The sequence below is a fragment of the Lepus europaeus genome, chromosome 16 (assembly GCF_033115175.1).
Source record: "Lepus europaeus isolate LE1 chromosome 16, mLepTim1.pri, whole genome shotgun sequence".
In the NCBI taxonomy this organism is placed as follows: Eukaryota; Metazoa; Chordata; class Mammalia; order Lagomorpha; family Leporidae; genus Lepus; species Lepus europaeus.
Window position 1 is genome coordinate 51,164,162 of NC_084842.1, and position 19,881 is coordinate 51,184,042.

The 19,881-nt window shown below is 41.2% G+C and overlaps 1 protein-coding gene across 2 annotated transcripts in view; it reads left to right on the top strand.

Annotated features, from left to right (window-relative positions):
• The first annotated feature begins 6,308 nt into the window (after positions 1–6,308).
• NFXL1 (nuclear transcription factor, X-box binding like 1) overlaps positions 6,309–19,881 on the top strand; it is a 56,728-nt gene continuing 43,155 nt past the window's right edge. Inside the window, exons 1-5 of one of the 2 annotated variants that reach the window (XM_062213286.1) lie at positions 6,309–6,385; positions 6,684–6,911; positions 9,859–10,032; positions 15,985–16,094; positions 19,039–19,169. In XM_062213286.1, coding sequence (XP_062069270.1) covers positions 6,686–6,911; positions 9,859–10,032; positions 15,985–16,094; positions 19,039–19,169 — 641 coding nt within the window. In that variant the 5' untranslated portion in view covers positions 6,309–6,385; positions 6,684–6,685. Of the gene's footprint in view, positions 6,912–9,858; positions 10,033–15,984; positions 16,095–19,038; positions 19,170–19,881 lie in introns of both variants that reach the window. The other variant, XM_062213285.1, reaches the window with a different exon arrangement.

Genomic DNA, 19,881 nt, shown 5'->3' on the forward strand with positions numbered 1-19,881 from the left:
GCCTCCATCCCCAAGGCCACTTCCTGGTCTGTGATGGCTAATTCAGCTCCTGTCATCCCATTCACATTTTAGACATTAGGAAAGAGGTTGCAGGAGGCGAGGCATTCTTCCCCCTTCTCAGACCACCTTTCAGAAGTCATACCCACTTTCATTTATAATCTATGGAAAAACATTTACTTGGGTGGCCGCAACTAACAGCAAGAGAAGCTGGAACAAAATGATTTTTATAATGGGGCATATAACCCATCCATTATGTGGTAGACACATCCAGGTAATTCCAGGGATTCTGTTACTAAGGCAAGGAGACAGATATTTCTCTTATACTTTTACTCGGGGTTTGGAGGAAGGAAATCTCTGTTGGTTCCTTTAGTGTTCCAGGGCAGCACCCCAGGGATATAGCCAAGGACACTGCGAAGGCTGGATTCCTGCCCTGGTTTTCTCAGTTTGCAAAAGATTCTCAAACACGGCCTTGCATAAAGAGCCAGTAGACCTAAAGGAACCGTGAGATCGTGTGGCTCTGCACTCTACAGACAGCAGCCAGAGGGCCTTCTCCAGGGCATCTCATTGGATCTGGGGAAAACTAGAGCCCCTACATCAGGGACTTGCCCGGTTGCATCAGGATGGGGTAAGCATGCTGCAATGGACAATTTCTACAAGTTCCTTTCTGTGGTCTGCATCTTCCAAGTTCCCAGACCATCTCTTGGATTCAAGAATTTTGCTCTTGCACTGATTTCTCCCATCCCCACGTGTTACCATTCTTTCCGTCTCTGTGGGATAACCCGCCGTGGGTGTGCGCTGGCTCCAATCTTAAAGGAACACCAGCTGTTTGACCCTGTTTCAGTTTCCTGCTGATGTCCTGCTTTTCTGCTCTCCTTTCCTGTAAAACACTGTTGAAGAATTTGTCCTAGTAGAATTCCTCCCTGATTCTTCTTCATTGAGTTTGCCAGAGCTACCTTTTTCTACTGTCACTATACTGAAACTTCTTGTCAGGGCGGCCCCACCCGCCATGCCACAGCTCTGGCCCCAGAACTAATGACTTTCTTCTCACATCTACTTCTTCGCCAGTATTTTCTTTCACAGTAAAGGCTGTCACCACTGACTCAGCTTCTCAGCTGAAAAACTTGGAGTCATCTTTTCTTGGCTCTTTACCTAATCGGTCAGAAGATGTCATCTGCTTAATCTTTAAAATGTGTTCGGAACCTGGCCGTAATTCACCCTTCCCAACGCTGGTCTAAAACCCCACCCTTCACCTGGATTACTGCAGCGGCCTCAGCTTGGATTTTATAATCCCACATCGCAGCCACTGTGATTATTGAATCAGAAAATCAGTTCATGTCTCTTTCTTTCCACAGCTTGCTTAAAATTAAAGCTTAATTCCTCTCTCCATAACCCTACATTAAAAAGCCCCGGATGATTTCTTTGATTTAATTTCCCTCCTCTCTTCTGCACGCTCGTTCTCTTTTCATCACATTGGCCTCCTTCACTATACCAACTATGTTCCCTCTTCTGGGTCCTGTTGGGAAATCCCCCCCAACCCAGTGACTCGTGTTGCTCCTTCATTCAGACCTCTGATCTCCCACACTACTTGCTTGTAACCTGATTCCTCCACTAAAGCCTACGTTCCATGAGGACAGATACTTTATTTCATTAAACAGCATATTTCCAGTGCCTGGAGAATGCCCGAGACATTATGAGTCTCAATAAATATTTATTGAATGAATTGATAAACAAGTGAATTTCCCAATCTATCCTAGGGAATAAAACTCAGCTTAAGTTGACTGAGACTTTGACTCCTGAAATGTGATTACCTGCACATCTGAGTTTGTAATCTGAGAGTCATACTTTGTACAATTTTAATTCTAGGAGGCCATTCTACTGTGAGATCCTTCCCACCTTGTCATATTATTTCTACACTGTTTTTTCTGAGAACCATTGCTTTTTAGTTGCCACTTACCCTGTCTTGAAACTCCTAGTGGTTACTTACTGTCAGTATTGAGACGAATTTTCCCACTTCTGTTTTCAAGATCTTTTGTAACCCAGGTTATTATATCACATTTGCCTTGGGGGTTCCATATCTTTTTTTTCCTTTCTAGTACAAGCACATGCTACACTTATTTTCACTTTTACCATTTGGCTCATGCTATCTATACCATTCAGAATTCTTTTTTCCAACCTATTCAAATCTTGCCCATCCCTTAATAATTCTGTTTTCAGCATCCGACAACCTCTTCATCCTCACCCTTGCATTTTACTCACAGTGAACCTTCCTCCCTCTAAGTATTTATGTCTACTGTCTGAAAGTGTTGATAGCTGTCACACTCAGTCACTTTTTGATTGGTGGGTCATTTCACTGAATATTTGAAAAGTAGTGACAGTAAATACGCACGGATGTTTGCTTTTTCTATCTGCCATGAAGTTTTCTCTGGAAAATGTAAAATGATAACTCAGTTTTGCTAAATTATTCACATGAAATTCACATCACACATTGTTATTCAGTTCTGAATATTCCTAAGCATAGCAAAACAGGATTCAGTTTTTGAAGTTGTATGCACTGTAGTCTGGCTGGGAAAATCAATCAATCAATCAATTTAATTTTTCTCGTTCTCTGCCCAGCCTATTGCAGGATAGCTTTTTGAGTTATTTTTCAGGGTAAATTTACACTATGTATTTAATCTTTTTACTCCTCATGATTCCCCCTCCCCCTCACTGTCTGCTTGCATCATATCAATATTTCATGGTAAAATTGATGTAAGATTTATGCAGTGCACGTATTAGCCCAGGGCCACTCAGGAATAGAAACCCTACAGCAGGATAAGTCTAAGATAAAAAATAACTAAACTTTGATGAAAGCATGATTCTAAGGAAACTGTACAAAATATTCTAGGCAGCTACCCAAGGAAGGACAGATTGCCCCCTTCCCAAGGCTAAAGGTCAGGTGTCATTGAGAAGGTGTAGTTTGGCACAGAGGCTTCCTGGTGTTCTGACCAGAGCTGGGCTGCAGACCTTGTTGGAGTGCGGACATGCAAAGCAGGGGGCTGCTGACCCACAGATGGGTGTGCAGAGAGTATGGGCTCAGGTACAGATGAGCTGTGTCCGGGTCTACAGTGGGAGCAGGGTCAGGTTCATGGGGAGGGTGGTGGGGTGATCAACGTCAGCAGCAAATTGAGTGGCTGCCCAGGGCGTGGATGTGAGAAGGGGGTCTTCGAGGCCAACTGCTAAATGAGAAGGCTCCTCGGGAAGGCCATCCCCAAGCAGGAGGTTGTGGAGTTGCTGACTCAACTTGGGCCACCGCGAAAGCTCCTGCCCTCTGGTAGTGTCTCTCTAGCGCCCTCCATTGAGGAAACGAAACATCTTGCTCTCAGTGGAGTGGTCTGGGCCCATGACCACGGAGCATGCTGGTGTAAGTGTGAATTAGAGTGGAGAGGCAATAAACTGGTAAGTGGTATAGTGTTTGCCTATAGGTGTACTTGTCAAGGATAAATGTATTTGGGAGGTTTTGTATGCATACTGTGGCAAAAACAATCCATATCAGGACAGTATGTTTAATACAATTAAATCACATTGTTCAAATGTCTGGACAACAGGAGTATTTGATATTTTATATTTTTCTGCATTTTAGAATTATTTTAGAATATTTTAGAATTATTTTTAAAAATTGAGATGTAATATACATACAGCAAATTGTGAAATCATAATAAATGTATTATTTGTTGAGTTTTTACATATGCACATACCAGTGAAGGTATGATTCAGATCAAGATAGAATATTTCTACCATGCAGGAGTTCACTTGATTTTTCATTACCATTAAAAATTCTCCTACCTTACCAGATGTAAGTACTAATGTGGCTTCTAGTGCTTGTTCAAGAACTTCATACAAACAGAAACACAAGGTTTGTTGTTTCTGGCTTCTGTTCTTTAACATGCTATGTCTGAGTTTCATCCATTTTGCATAATACTCTATTATAAGAACATATCACAATTTAATTTTCTATTTTCCTTTTGATTGCATTAGAGATATTTCTAGTTTTTGACACTTATTAATACACCTTCTATGAACATGAGTTTTTTGTGGAGCTATGCATTCATTTCCTTTGGGTATATATCCAAAAGTGGAATTTCGTCACAGTGATCTTGTACACGTTTTTAGTAGCTACTGTCTAACATTCTAAGAAGTGTTTGAACCAATTTCCCCTTGCTCCACTTCTTTGTCAAATTTGGTATTTTTGTCCTTAGCTATTCTTGTAATTTTAAAATAAATTACATTATAAATGCAAAACTATATTTTGTGGTCTTTAGTTCACAAAGGACCTTTGATTCTCACACATGTTATCAGATATTTGAAAGTAAGAATAACAGCAATGGTAGATTTTGAAAATGTATTCTCAATATACATATGCTTCCGCATTATGATATATACCGGCTGTCCTCTGGAAAAGTTTTAAGTGATGATGTAGTAAATATTTGCTCACTCAGGAGAGCACCTAAGATTCTTTTTGATTCCAGAGTAATTTTTATGATTATCAATTGTCATGTGTAATTTGAGAGGGGAAAATTCTGATTAGATAAGCCCTCTGGAATTTCTAGGGAAACATTAGACACATTTACAGCATCATCACATAGCATGGTGGGGAAGCATATGGGCCAGGAGTCACAGTGCCCTATGCAATCCTGGCTCTGCTAGGATGGTGACTAAGAAAATTCTCTATGCCTTTATTTCCAATTTTACAAATGGTTTCAATGACAATTAATATTTTATGGGTTGTGGCGAACACTAGATGAATAAAAGAAAAAACTTGAATCATGCTGCCGTATACAAAGCATTTTAATGAATGCTGGGCTTCAAGAAAATGGGAAAAATTGGTTCTCAAGAAAGTTTGACATGGACATTTTGGCAATACATTAGCTCAGATCTTTGACATATGACTTGGTTCTGAACAGGGTCTTCCTTATCAGTAGTCACTCAGTATCCTGGCCATTGCTCAGTGACGATCATTGCATTCTCTCACAGACTGTTACAGCTCATTTCCCGCATCTCAAAACGCCAGTGTAGGAAAAAACCAACTTCCGACGGTGTAAACTTTCCAATCTTTAAAGCAATAGTGCATATACAACTTCGGATTGACTACTGGGGCCAGCGTCCCGGCACAGCAGGTTATGCTGCTGTCTCTGAGGCCAGCACCCAGCGCTTTTCGCTTCTTGGGGAGTGAATCAGTGGATGAAATATTCATTCATTCTCTCTCTCTCCCTCTCTCGCTCTAACTCTGCCTTTAAAATAAATAAATAAATAAAGAAATAAATACATCTTTAGTGAGTTGCTGCACACCTCTTAGCTTCTAGCCAAGAAAGTTAGTCTAGCATTCTGGTGTAAGAGTTTACAAGCTTGGTTTCCAGTACCAGGTGACTTGACTGCTGGCTTCGCCACTTTTTAGCTGTGTGACCAAGAGCAAGTTACTTAGCCTCTTGGGGACTCAGAACTCTTGGGTGTAAAATGAGAATAACCAATGGGGTTCTCGTACCAAATTAGCCAATATAGATATTATGTAAAACATTCAACGGAGCACGGCACTTAATAAACGCCACTTAAGTATTAGCTACTGATAGTTAATGTGGGGAACCAAGTGAATTGAAGGGTTGTACGAGGATTACCTAATCCCTATCGGTGATCAATTTATTTTTCAATCCCAGACGGACGTCAAAGCGAATTCTTGAAATCTGCGTATTTATGTTTATTGGAAAACTAGATCTTGGCTCTCAGCTGTTTTCCTTAATAAAACCTACCATAGGGGCAGCTCGAAGGTACGGCTGGAGATTTATCTCCGGCCTGCTCTAACAATTCAGAAGGCCGGTTCCCTCGCCATGTGAGCCTCTCTCAGACAACTCTCCTCCACTTTCCCTCCTGCCGACCCTCAAGTCTCCTCGAGGGAAGCGCTCCTCCCACCCGAGAGGATCCTCCTGTCACCCGCAAGCCCCGAGGCACAGCTGAACACAGGGGAGAGCTGACTGGGGCCACCCTGACCGGATTCGGACACTACGACGCCTTCAGGGAAGCCATCTACAACCCCCTGGCCAGCCCCGGGTCCAGAGCGTCTCCTGGCCCGCCCACTTCTCCCCCGCGTGCTTTTCCCGGCGGTTCTCGCCTCCGGAGCCCCAGAGCACGCCGGGAGTCGTAGTTCCCAGAGGCCGGCCCAGCTCTGCGCACGCGCGTCAGGCACTCGCGAGCCCGCTCTCTTCCGGATGAGGAAGCGGCCAAGGCTGCCACGCGTTCCGCGGGCTGCGAGCGCAGGCTTCTGGGAGTTGTAGTCGCTGGGGGCGGGCGCCGTCGTAAGGAGACGTAGCTTTCCGTGGGGTCTGCTACAGCAGTTGGTCCCCGCGGGAGCCGCAGGGTCAGTCAGCCGCTCTCGTCGTTCCGCGCTCGCCCTGAGGCTGAGAAGACGCTCTCCGTCTCCCCGGCTTTCCCTCTCCGGCGCTGAGTGCTCCTTGCCCTCGCGGTCCATAGCCCTACCTAGTCCTCTTCCTTTTCGGTCCATCTCCCGAGCCGGGGTTTAGCGGGACGCGCCCTCCGGGACGGACAGGGCCGCGCCCTGCGGGGACCCGCCTCACCCCGACTTTGCTCTCGGCCTCGGTAACCCCAGCACTCAGGCTCCTTATATCCTCTTGTTCTCCCTCCTCCTCTCTCTGCAGGGATGGAAGCTTCCTGGCGCCAGGTGGCCGGTGGCCGAGGCCGAGCCCGCGGACGGGCCAGTGCTGCCCCCGCCTCTGGAAATGGAGTCCCTCTCCGCGGGGCCGGCGGAGGCCGCGAGAAGGGGTCGGTGGGCGCCGTCCATTCGGGCTGCAGCCCGGGAGGAGCGGCGGCAGGTAGCAGGCACAGCCCCGCGGGGTCGGAGGCGCCGCAGACTTCGGCGGCCGGCGGTGAGAACGGCGCCCGTCCCCCAGCTCACCCGGGTGTCGCCCCTGGCCCTTGGCCCGAGTCGGGCCCTTCTCTTGCTTGGGGAGTGTGTAACCTTGGAGGCAGCCGCTTTATTTCGGTGTCCTGGGCAGAGCCTCACCTTCATCGTGGTTGGCGTGCTACTCTTTTTATTACTCTGCCCCTCTCCTTTGCCTCCCCTAAGTAGTACGCTGTGGCCCCCCGATCTGGGTTATTAGTTCATGGTGTCCTTTGGTGAACAGAGTGCTTTAAATCCGAATTGGTTGCCAGCGATTGCTTGTGTTTGAAAAAAAATCTCAGGAAAATCTGGCGAACAACTTTTTTTGGTTAAGTAAAATTTTGTGGTGTTAACACCTTTGTGCGTGACCACGGTCACCTTGCTGGAGTCGCAGAAATGCCCTTCTGAGTGGGTCGGGCACTGCTTCTGGGACCAGTTGTCCTTTGCCAGCTTTCCCAGACTGTCTTCCCGTATTGTTTGTACCTGGAGGGTACTTGCACAGGTGGTGCCTTCCTCCGCTGTGGGTCCTGTTGGCCCACCTAACTGTCCTTTCCTGGATGTATCTGGTGAGAACGCTTACACACAGCTCTGAAGTGTTTTTGTATTTGGAATGTATGTCTCAGAATAGTTTTTTAGGGAGGTGAGCAGAATTGTACTTCTAAGTGAGTTTTCTTTTAGGCCTTTTTAAAGTTAGATGTATTTTCTTGGCTTGTGTGGTGGGCGTTGTGACATTTTTATGGCGACAAATAATCTATTTCTTTAATATTAATCTGTACAAAATGTTAACATGGAAAACGTGCTTCTTACAAATTGATTCCAAAAAACATCAGCCAAGTTTTGGATTTGTTCTTCCTCTGTTCTCTTTAGTACTGTCTCTACTTGTCTCATTTTGTTATTTGGTTAAGGAATAATGCAAAACAGAATATTTTCAGTGAGACTTCCCACTTCTTGAGAGCACGGATAAATACATTTATCACGTTATAAATATTTTCATTATTTTCTTTCCACCTTTTTTCTTGCATATCTTTAAGTACTAATTTTCCGTAGATTAATGGAATTTATTCTCTCTTTTTTTTTTTTTTTAAATTTTTTATTTTTATTTTTTATTTTTGACAGGCAGAGTGGACAGTGAGAGAGAGACAGAGAGAAAGGTCTTCCTTTTGCCGTTGGTTCACCCTCCAATGGCCGCCGCGGTAGCGCGCTGCGGCCGGCGCACTGCGCTGATCCGATGGCAGGAGCCAGGTGCTTCTCCTGGTCTCCCATGGGGTGCAGGGCCCAAGGACTTGGGCCATCCTCCACTGCACTCCCTGGCCACAGCAGAGAGCTGGCCTGGAAGAGGGGCAACCGGGACAGGATCGGTGCCCCAACCGGGACTAGAACCCGGTGTGCCGGCGCCGCAAGGCGGAGGATTAGCCTAGTGAGCCGCGGCGCCGGCCTATTCTCTCTTCTTGTTCAAGTTTTGAGTCACGTGTATTATAGATACTACCTTTCCTCTAATACTCAGAGATTCCTATCTAAGCGCTGTAAACATTTCCTTCTAATTTTACTTGAAATAATCAACCAGTTTTGGTTGTTAATGCCCAACCAAACTGGTTACATTAAGACAAAGAAAATGTTTAATGAGGGACATAAAATATAAAGAGATTTATTTATTTATTTTGAAAGTGAGAATTGGAGAGAGAGAGGGAAAGATGAGAGAGAGCGAGCTTCCATCCACTGGTTCACTCCTCAGATGGCTGCAATAGCCAGTGCTGGCCAGGCCAAAGCTAGGAGCTTCACCCAGGTCTCCCCTGTGGGTGGCAGGGGCCCAAACACTTGGGTCATCTGCTGTTGCTTTTTCCTGGCCATTAGCAGGGAGCAGGATTGGAAATGGCGCCCACATAGGATGTCAGCATCACAGGCAGCATATTACCTGCTACACCTCAACACTGGCCCCAACATAAAATGTCTTTAAGTACAAATATACTACCTACAGTAAGAGAGTTATCTTGGTAGTGGTTCCTCAGTTTTAATATAAAGTGGATTTTAAATTAGTAGTTTAAGCTAATTTTAATTTCAGTTTGGGCGCTAATAAATTCACACCAATTCAGTAGGTTCCTTTCCTTCCTTAAATTGGTTGCTGTCCTTAAGAGATTATTAACACTTAATGCTTGAAGAAAATTCCTATGGTCCGTGCTCTCAAGAAGTGGGAAGTCTCACTGTTCTGCATTATTCTTTAACCAAATAACAAAATGAGACAAGTACAGACAGTACTAAAGAGAATGGAGAAAGAACAAATCCAAAATTTGGCTGATGTTTTTTGGAATCAATGTGTAAGAAGCATGTTTTCCATGTTAGCATTTTGTACAGATTAATGCTAAAGAAATTTAGTACTTGTCACCACAAAAACGTCACAAAGCCCACCATAAAGGCAAAAGTTATTGAGCTTTATAGGAAGCAGATTATAAATATAGTTGGTATGCAGGGGATAGTGTCTGTGTGAACTCTATGGATAGGTTGGGCTGTGGTTCACAAGAAGTTGAAGCAGCATCTAGTCCCCAATTCTGATGTGCTCCCAGTAGGTGTGTTCTCACCTCTTCAAAATCACTGTGTGCAAGATCTCATAAAACACCTGTTCTAATTTTTGTTAATGTCCTTATTTTGCAGTTTTTGTTACCTCTCATTCCTTTATATATTTTCCAGATTTGTTAGTCACTCTTTGTGTAGCAGTTCACTGCATTTAACAGGATAACACAAATGAAAGCTTTTCTTGTGGTATTCCCTTTAGTTGTGCAGTAAGAAATTTGGAGATACTTTTTTGTGGAGTATAGTAAGGTAGAATGCTCCCAAGATGACTTTCAAATATTTGTTTACACGGTATATTAGTACAACATTTTTTGCTTTGTGAGAGATTGTTTTGCAGAAATCAAACTGTTTGTTTTTCTTGCAAATAGAGCTAATGTCTCAGAAGAAGTTTGAAGAAATCAAGAAGGCTAATCAAGCTGCAGCCAAAAAACTTGTTCAAGAACATATTAGTTCCTCATCTGAAGAAGAAGGAGATGAAGATTTTGAAGGAAAAAAGGGGAAAATAGTTGCTAATACATTTATAACATACACTACTCAGACAGGTACTGATCTTTTAAATTTTGACATCAATGAAAGTGTATTTTTTGACACTTTTTGACAACACTTTTACTCCACATGGGATAGCTATTGCATCGTAAGAAAAGGCATTTTTTGTTGTAGAGTTGAATTTTTATACATTGCTATGTGAGTTACATGTTTAATCTTTTCAAAAGAAAATAGAATGGCAGGGAGTCTTTTACAGCCCTTGAAGTTCTTCTGCATTTGCTGTGCACTTGCGGGGAAGGCTAGGAGAGGGCTGCAAAGCCTCTGAGAGACCGCTGGGGCGCATCGTCCCTGACGGTGATGTGATGAGTCTGGAGGACTTTGGATGCTCTTTTCAATCTAGTCTGCATTTCTTTCCCTCTTTTTCATCATGTTAAATATGTCTTGAAGTTGTGAAAATAGATTATTTTAAATGTAAATACAGGGATTCTTAAACTTTTTGCAGTTTAAGCTTTGTAGTGATTTTTACATTTTTGCATGTATTATTAACATTTGCTGATGTATTTGTAGATACTCACCATATTACTTATATGCTTAATATAACACTTAATATGTGTTTATACTCTTGCTCAGTTCTTTTTTTCAGATTAGGATCCTGTTAGAACTAGAGGAAAACTTAGAAAATTTGTAGGAAACAACTCTAGAGAGAAGTGACTTTCCTAGACTTGAACAGTTAGTAAATGGTAGAGCTAGGTTTAAACATTTGGGGGCCGGCACTATGGCACAGTAGGTTAATCCTCTGCCTGTAGCACTGGCATCCCATATGGGGACCGGGTTCTAGTCTCAGTTGCTCCTCTTCCCGTCCAGCTCTCTGCTGTGGCATGGGAAGACAGTGGAGGATGGCCCAAGTGCTTGGGCACCTGCACCTTCATGGGAGACTGAGGGGAAGCACCTGGCTCCTGGCTTCGGATTGGCGTAGCTCCGCCATGGCGGCCATTTGGGGGATGAACCAATGGAAGGAAGACCTTTCTCTCTGTCTCGCTCTCACTGTCTAACTCTGTCAAATAAAAAAATAAATGTTGAACTGTTACTAGAATAGCAGCATTTTCTATGTAAAACTAGAAAAATTCTGAGAGATTGGACTAGCACTCTGTACCTATCTATGGAGAAATGCAGTATGTACAGTGGTTGAGAACATTGATTCATAAGTCTGAATCTTGTCTCTTACTTGGCTGCATGATGTTTGACATACTATTTAACTTTTTAGGGTCTCAGTTTCTTTTTTGTAAAATGGACATAATGTTATTAAATTCTCTAGAGTTGTTAAGGTGAAATGAATCTATAGGTACACTGTGTGCTGTACATCTGTTTGCTGTGTCTGGTGTATTTTTGTGAGCTTGATTACTAGAGATTTTCTACCATAGCTCCTTCTCTTTTCTTGTCATTTTTTAAAAATGACCTCTTATTTTTACTCAGTTGGTCTTGCTTTGCTTCTCCCTACTCATGTGTTCCTTGCTTATTGTGTTGTGCTTCCTTGAGAAGAGTAAGGCCAGCAGTGCCACAATTCTGCTGGTACAGCAGAATAGAATCATAGCAGGGTTTTAGCATGAGTTGGAATAATGGCAATTCATAGAGCATGAGAGTTAGTCAAGACTGCAGACAGTGAATTATGGAATTTGTGTCTTTTCCTCCATTCTCGACCTTGGTGATTAGGTAGTGGCCTATGCTGATGGGATTCTCATGAGTGTTAAGTAGGTCTCTAAGGAATTTACCATATATGCTAAGTAATTAAAATTAGGAAATTTTGCTAGGAAGTCCAGCTGAGCCAGGTAAAAGGTGATTAAAAAGTAACTGAAGGGTTCTGAGGTTTCTTCTTTTTTGGAATTTAAGATTGAGACTTACCTTAAGTTTCCTGTTGCCATAGGTCCTCATTTAAGCTATTCGAGATAGAATTTTATTTTTAAATAGGAAATAAGGTAATGTAACTCAGTATATATTTTTAGAATTTAGAAAACTTCTCATTTGTTAAGTTTTAGTTTTTAATCTGGTTTTCGTCTTAAAAGTGTTAGGATCATTTTTGTTATGTTGTTTGTGCCAAATCCATTATTCTGAATCTCATTCCTTTGTGTTTTGCACTTTACCAAAGGATCATTTGCTTTAAGAAAAATAAATACCAGAATAATGAGATGGCTCCTGCTTCACATTAGTGAATTACACAGCAGGTCTTTTTTTTTTTTTTCTTTTTTCTTTTGACAGGCAGAGTTAGACAGTGAGAAAGAGACAGAGAGAAAGGTCTTCTTTCTGTTGGTTCACTCCCCAAATGGCTGCTACGGCTGTGCTATGCTGTGCCAATCCAAAGCCAGGAGCCAGGTGCTTCCTCCTGGTCTCCCATGTGGGTGCAGGGCACAAGGACCTGGGCCATCCTCCACTGCCTTCCTGGGTCACAGCAGAGAGCTGGACTGGAAGAGGAGCAACCAGGACAGAATCCAGCGCCCCAACCAGGACTAGAACCTGGTGTGCCGGCGCCTCAGGCGGAAGATTATCCAAGTGAGCCACAGCGCCAGTCGAATTACACAGCAGGTCTTTACCAAAGGAGTTCATTTTTATCTGAGCACAACCTTTGCCCTTTTGTGATTCTTCTCTCAAATTTCAAACTTGTATAACCAGCTTCAGTGAGTTTCTCTCTTGCTGGCCTAAAGATACATCAAACTTACATTGAAAGATAACTTATTTCTTCTCCTGTTTTCTCTTTCTTAGTTGGTAGCACTACAGTTTTCCCAGTCACCATGTATGTCAGAATTCTGGGAGCAGGAATGCCATGAATATGACATGAGTGTCGTCATTTACTATTGCTCCCTACCTTGCCCTTGTCAGACAACCCACTGAACACGCACTCTTTATTTCTGCATGTTGACAAGAACATCAACTTTTAAAAGTAACAATCTAATTGCCATCCAAGGCCTCCTAAATTTTATTCATTAAATTTAAATCTGCCCTCCCTCTCCCTGCAAACCATCATTACCTAGTTCAGGCCCATACAGCTGTTTATTATTTTATTTTTTAAGATCTGTTTATTTGAAAGGCAGAGTTAGAGAAGCAGAAAGAGACAGAGACAGAGATCTTTTGTTTGCTGGTTCATTTCCCAAATGGCCACAATGGCCGAGGCTGGACCAGGATGAAGCCATGAGCCTGGAATTCCATCCAAGTATCTCACGTGGGTGCAGGGGCCCAGATACTTGGGCATCTGCTGCTGTTTCCCCAGACAAATTAGTAGGGAGCTGGATTGCAAGTAAAGCACCCAGGACTTGAACCAGTGCTCATATGGGATGCAAGCATTGCAGGTAACAGCTTAACCCACTGTGCCACAGTGCCAGCCCTGTGAATATGACCTTAAGCAACAAAAGAAACTTTGCAGATGTGACCAAGTAGAGATTATACCAGATTGTCTGAGTGGACTTGGGCCATTTTCCTCTGCTTTCCCAGGCATGTTAGCAGGGAGCTGGATCTGAAGTGGAATAGCCTGGACTCCAACCAGTGCTCACATGGGGTGCAGGTCTTGTAGATGGCTGTTTAACCCACTGTGCCACAATATTTGCCCCTTTAATATGTTTAGGTAAATCTGTTCTCTTTATATTAATAAAAAATTTTTAAAAATCTACAGGATGACTGCAGGGTTTTGACAAATGAGAAAATTGAGACACATTTGTTAACTTTGTTCAAGGTCATTTTTTTAAAAATTATAAAGATTTATTTTACTTGAAAGAGTTACACAGAGAGAGAAGGAGAGGTCTTCTATCTGCTGGTTCATTCCCCAGTTGGCCGCAGTGGCTGGAGCTGCACCAATCCGAAGCCAGGAGCCAGGAGCTTCTTCGGGTCTCCCATATGGGTTCAGGGGCCCAAGGACCTGGGCCATATTCTACTACTTTTCCCAGGCTATAGCAGAGAGCTGGATCGGAAGTGGAGCAGCCAGGACTCGAACCGGTGCCCCTATGGGATGCCGGCACTTCTGGTGGCAGCTTTACCTGCTATGCCACAGCGCCAGCCCCCCAGGTCATATTTTGCTTTACTGCTATTCCTTTCTTTTAACTCTACTTCCTGCCTCCAACCTTGGCTGCCTTGAGATCATTTTGTCTTCAGTTGCCAGGGTGATCTTTTTAAAAATGCATGACTTCAGATGTTATGCTCTCTACTGTGACATGCTGGGCTGTGTACTTTATTCAGCCAAAACTTAATACAAATTTTAAAGAATTCACATAAATTTTGTACATATAGGTTTTCTATTTTACAAAAGCCCATTCTTCTTAAATTTCATTTCATATGAGTTAGCTGCTAAATTAGACAAAATTTAAGATGTTATATATTTGTTAAAGCCACCTGTTTTGAAAACCAGATAAGCATACTAACTGTGGTCTTTCTGCCTTAAGGATATGTTTAAACTGTTTTACGTAATTCTGTAATATTTAATAGTTTTGGGAGTGCTTACATATGTACCTTGCTTTATACTGTAAATTACATTTATGTTTATATTATGGCAGGACAAGCTTTTTTGGTAGGTGCTATTTTTACATTGATGATTTTAGAAACTAAAGAATTATCCAGTGTCCTGTGTATTTTCTTTTTATAAATTAAATTTGATTTGAACCAGATTATTGCCAAGGTAGGTTCTGTACTTTAGTTTATGCTATTAATCTGCTCTTCCTGGAGACTCAGCTTTTGTGAATAATCTGTTGTACTACAGGCATGTTGCCCTATTTCTCTTACTCTGTATTTAATTTTGCTCTTACCTGTTATTTCTTGGGCTTTTTCTTCAGTAAGCTCTAACTGCAGCATAGCTTTGGGTTTAGAGAGGGTAGGTCACTTAATTGTTCTGTTTCAATTTTCTCATCTGTAAAGCAAAAATAATAATTCCTTTAATTCTTCAGAAATACTAAAGTGCCATGCCTAGCAAATAAGCCCTCAATAATTGTTAAAGAAAGTGCAGTTTAGTAGTTTCTTTTTAAAAAGTTTATGCTACTTTTTTTAGCAGAAATATAATTTAAAGCAAAGTTTTATTCACTGTAATGACCTCAAGTCTTTTCATTCAACAAAATTTTATTAAGAATATGTGATATGCTAAACTCACACACCGACATACACATAGATACACATGCAAATACGTGAGCTTATACTAAATGGCCTTAATTAGTGTGACTTTTTATTTCCTTTCTTGTTGTTTTGGTGTGCTTTCCCTTATAACTTTATTTTTTTAAACTTTTTAAAAATATTATTTATTTGAAAGAGTTACACAGAGGGAAGGAGAGGCAGAGGGAGAGAAGTCTTCCATCCACTGGTTTACTCCCCAGTTGGCCGCAATGGCTGGAGCTGGTCCGATCCAAAGCCAGGAGCCAGGAGCCAGGAGCCAGGAGCTTCCTCTGGGTCTCCCACATGGGTGCAGAGGCCCAAGGACTTGGGCCATCTTCTGCTGTTTTCCCAGGCCACAGCAGAGAGCTGGATCGGAAGTGGAGCAGCTGGACTCGAATCCGCACCCATATGGGATGCCAGCACTGCAGGCAGCAGCTTTACCAGCTAAGCCACAGTGCCGTCCCCTTTCCCTTATAATTTTATATCCTGCTACTTTTGCCTATGGCTCTGCTCCCACCACATTTGTTAAGGACTGTACAGCAAAAGAAAAGCAAGTACAGCAATATGTTGAGATAAAGCTGAGGTGCTGTTTTTGAATTAAGTACCTACCATTTATTGCATAGACTTTGTGACCTCTTGACTGCTCATTGGTTACTTTATTTAAAAAAAAAAACTTTGGTTTTCAGTTATATTTTGAGCAATTGACATTGTTTGTTGTCACACAATGTGCTGTGAAGGGTCTTCAGAAAGTTCATGGTAAATGCTTCTTAAAAAACTTATGTTTTTAAAATTCCATTTTCTACAAACATTGTGAAGCATCTTCGTATTAGTAAATTTGTGTTATTGTCAGACATTGCTTAACTTGAGTTTTTCAATTTTGATATTTCAAGATGGAGATACACGTGAATTAGAACGGACAAAACAATATGTAAATGAAGCTTTCCAAGCAGGGGCAATGACGTGCTTAATTTGTATTGCTTCAGTGAAGAGAAATCAAGCAGTAAGTTTTTCTTCCTTATCTACATTGGTATCTCTCAAAACTGCATATTTTGCATTCATAATACTTAGCCATTTATTATTCTTCCCCTTATTTTTGTTTAAAATGTCTCATATAAGCATTTTTATATGGGTTATCTGAATTTTGTAACTAATTTTTAAAAAGTTGCCTCTAAATGAGCATCCAGTATTTTTTGCATTATTAATATCTGAAGCAGGTATCACCAGTTTTTTTTGTTTGTTTACAAAGGTATAATTTTTTAAAAAATTTTATTTAATGAACATAAAAATCCAAAGTACAGGTTATGGATTACAATAGCTTCCCCCACCCCATAACTTCCCTCCCACCCACAACACTCCCCTCTCCCACCCCCTCTCCTCTTCCATTCACATCAAGATTAATTTTCAATCATCTTATATACAGAAGGTCAATTTAGCATATTTTAAGTAAAGATTTCAACGGTTTGCACTCACACAGAAACACAAAGTGTAAAATACTATTTGAGTACTAGTTATAGCATTAATTAAACACCTAAGAATAATTGTGTATTAATTCAACCAATAGTTTTAAGTAGAACATAAAAAATACTAAAAGGGTAAAGTATTAAATTCTTTTTTTTTCTTGTTTTTTTTGTTTGTTATATAGTTATTATTTTTTTATTTAATAAATATGAATTTTCAAAGTGTGCAACTTTTGTGTTGTTGTGGCTTCCCCCCCCAACCTCCCTCCCTCCCGTAGCCCTCCCCTCTCCCACTCCCTCTCCCTCTCCCCTCCCGCCCTTCATCGAGTTTCATTTTCAATTACCTTCATATACTGAAGATAAACTTAGTATATACTAAGCAAGGATTTCAACAGGCTGCACTCACACAACCACACAAGGTATAGGGTATTGTTCGACTAGTAATGTTTTTAAGTTTCATAGTAAAACACATTAAGGACAGAGATCCTATGTGGGGAGCATGTACCCAGTGACTCCCGTTGTTGATTTAACAATTGGCACTCTTATTTATGACGTCAGCAATCACCCGAGACTCTTGCTATGAGCTATCTAGGCCATGGAAGCCCCTTGAGTTCACTGACTCTGAACTTGTTTAGTCAAGGCCATGTCACAGTGGAGGTTCCTTCCTCCCTTCAGAGAAAGGCGCCTCTCTCCTTGATGGCCTGTTCCTTCTGCTGGGGTCTTGTTTACCAGGATCTTTCATTTAGATTGTTTTTTGCCACCGTGTCATGGCTTTCCATGCCTGAGGTATCACCAATTTTAATGTACACTTTGATAAAGCTTTTTTAGTATTTGTGCCTTGTATATTCCCACAAATACGAAGTGTTAAAATATACTATGTTGTGTTACTTACAGTGGGCTTGAAAAAAGATACATAGGTCCCTGCCTTCAAGGAAGTAGAGTTTGACAATGACTGTTGTTTTCTAGTCAGCTTCTCCTGCATTGATGGCATCATGGGAAGTGGCAAAGGTCTTTGGGGAAAGAGATTTAGACATAGCTCATGTTGTTAGAGGAGCTATGGCCTGGTGGTGAAGTAATCTATAAAAAGGGTAGCAAAGGAGCAATTAAGAAGTGACAACTCCGTATGATAGATTGAACTTTTAGACCTTAGATTCTAATTCACTGTTAGAGCTGCATAGCCTACAGAAGGAAAATCAGGCCACTTTAAATGTGGAGTGAGTCAGAAATGTAACCTGCTCAGATTGGATAGGATAGTATAGCAGAGGCAGGTGCCTTTGGTGCCCAAAGTCGCATTTGGTTGGCATACTCTGCTTTGAATTGAGGTAAATGGTCTCTCTGTGTAAACACCATCCTTCTTTAAACTCTCATGTATATGAGCTTTTATTTTTGTTTTTTTTTTTTGTTTGTTTGTTTGTTTTTTAACCTCAACACTTTTTCCCTTGGGAAATAACCCAGTGAGTACAAAGATGTGCTGCAGAAGCCATAGGGAATTAGTGCCCTGTGAGGCAACATTCTGCCCCCAGGGAATTGGTAGGGGTGGGGCTAGGGTCATCCAAAACATGTTTTGCTTAATTCCTCAGGGGGTACCCTGCAGGACTGAGCCTCTGTGGCCCTCAGAGGTCATCAGCACAACAATGTATTGGCATTTTTCTTGTCCCTATTTTGTCCCCTTAGTGCTACACCCAATTTTTATCTCAGGCCCTGCTTTGGGAGAAACTCAAAGTAAGCAATTGACTTTCTTTTTTTTTTTTTTTAATGATGTCGACTAGTTTTTGCAGTGTGCTACACTTCTGAATTTATCACATGGTTATAAAATAAGGAAAAGGGAAATTATTTTTGTCAGTTATATCAATGTACCAGCAGGTTTTAAAAATTAATTTAGTACTACTCCTTAAGCTTTTTCAGTTACATACTTATTTTTTGCTCACCCAATTTTTAGCATTTAGCACTGTTCAGTTCTAGATGAATAGGTTTTATATAACTGAAGGCTAAATAGATATATGTACTTATTAATGTTTAATGTTATTTATGTTTGCAAAGAACAAGAAATTAGTTAAATAAATTATATATCAATTACACTGTATATCTATAAATTCCATGTTGTATCAACATATTTGATAAGGATAAATGTTTATAATATATATTGAAAAGCTAGAAAGTTACACATCAGTCATGTAGTACAACCTCATTTTTTAAAGGTGTAAATTACATATAATATATAAAAATCAGATCATCCAAAATATTAGCAATAGTTATTTATAGATGAATGAATCTAATTGATTAATTATATTTTCCCTTTAAAGTGTTCTGTTCTTAAATGCACATTTATCAAGAACATTTCTACTGTTACACTGGCAGGAAAGTTTTGTTTGTTAATCTTTAGGTAGCTTTTGAAGATAATTTAGTGTGATGCTCATTTTTTGGTATTGTGGAATCAACAAAGAAAAGTCATTGTATATATGTTAATTTCTGGCACCTTTGTCTTAGGTTTGGAGCTGTTCAGGATGTTTCTGTATATTTCACATGCCTTGTATCCAGAAGTGGGCAAAAGACAGCCAATTTCTTGTATCTTCTTTGACGGATGATGATTTTGGAAAGAGAGATTATCCCTGGCCTTGGTAACTTTTTTTTTTAAGATTTATTTATTTATTTGAAAGAATTATAGAAGGAGAGGGAGAGACAAAGAGAGATCTTCCATCTGCTGGTTCACTCCCCAAATTGGTAACTTTTTCTAATTAGTTGGATTAATGAAAATTGTATATTGTAAGTTGCTTTTGTCAGTTTCGTGGTTGGCTTTCAGTCTTTTGGTTTATGAGGCTATGAGATCTTGTTCACACAATTTTTATAATTACTAGTTCCTTTAAATAATAAATCATTCAGACTTAATTTTTTCCCCTGCAGAAGAGTTCCTTAATTATTCTTTTAAAGGACTTTATTTTTGTTTTTCTTTTATGTGGAAGAGAGAGAGAAAAGAGATCTTTAATCCTCTGGTTTGTTCCCCAGATGCCCACAACAGCCAAGGCTGAGTCAGGCTGAAGCTAGGAACTCAGAACACAATCTATTTCTCCCACTTGGGTGGGAGTAACCCAACTACTTGAGCCATCAGATGTTGCCTCCCAGGGCACACGTTAGCACGAAGCTAAATCAGAAGTGAAGGAGCTGGGATTTGAACCAGGCACTTTAATTATGGAATGCAGGTTTTTTTGTTTTTTAAGATTTTATTTATTTGAGAACTAGAGTTAAGAGAGAGAGGGAGAGACAAAGAGAAAAGTCTTTCATCTGGTGGTTGACTCCCCAGATAGCTGCGATGTCTAGAGCTGAGCGGATCCG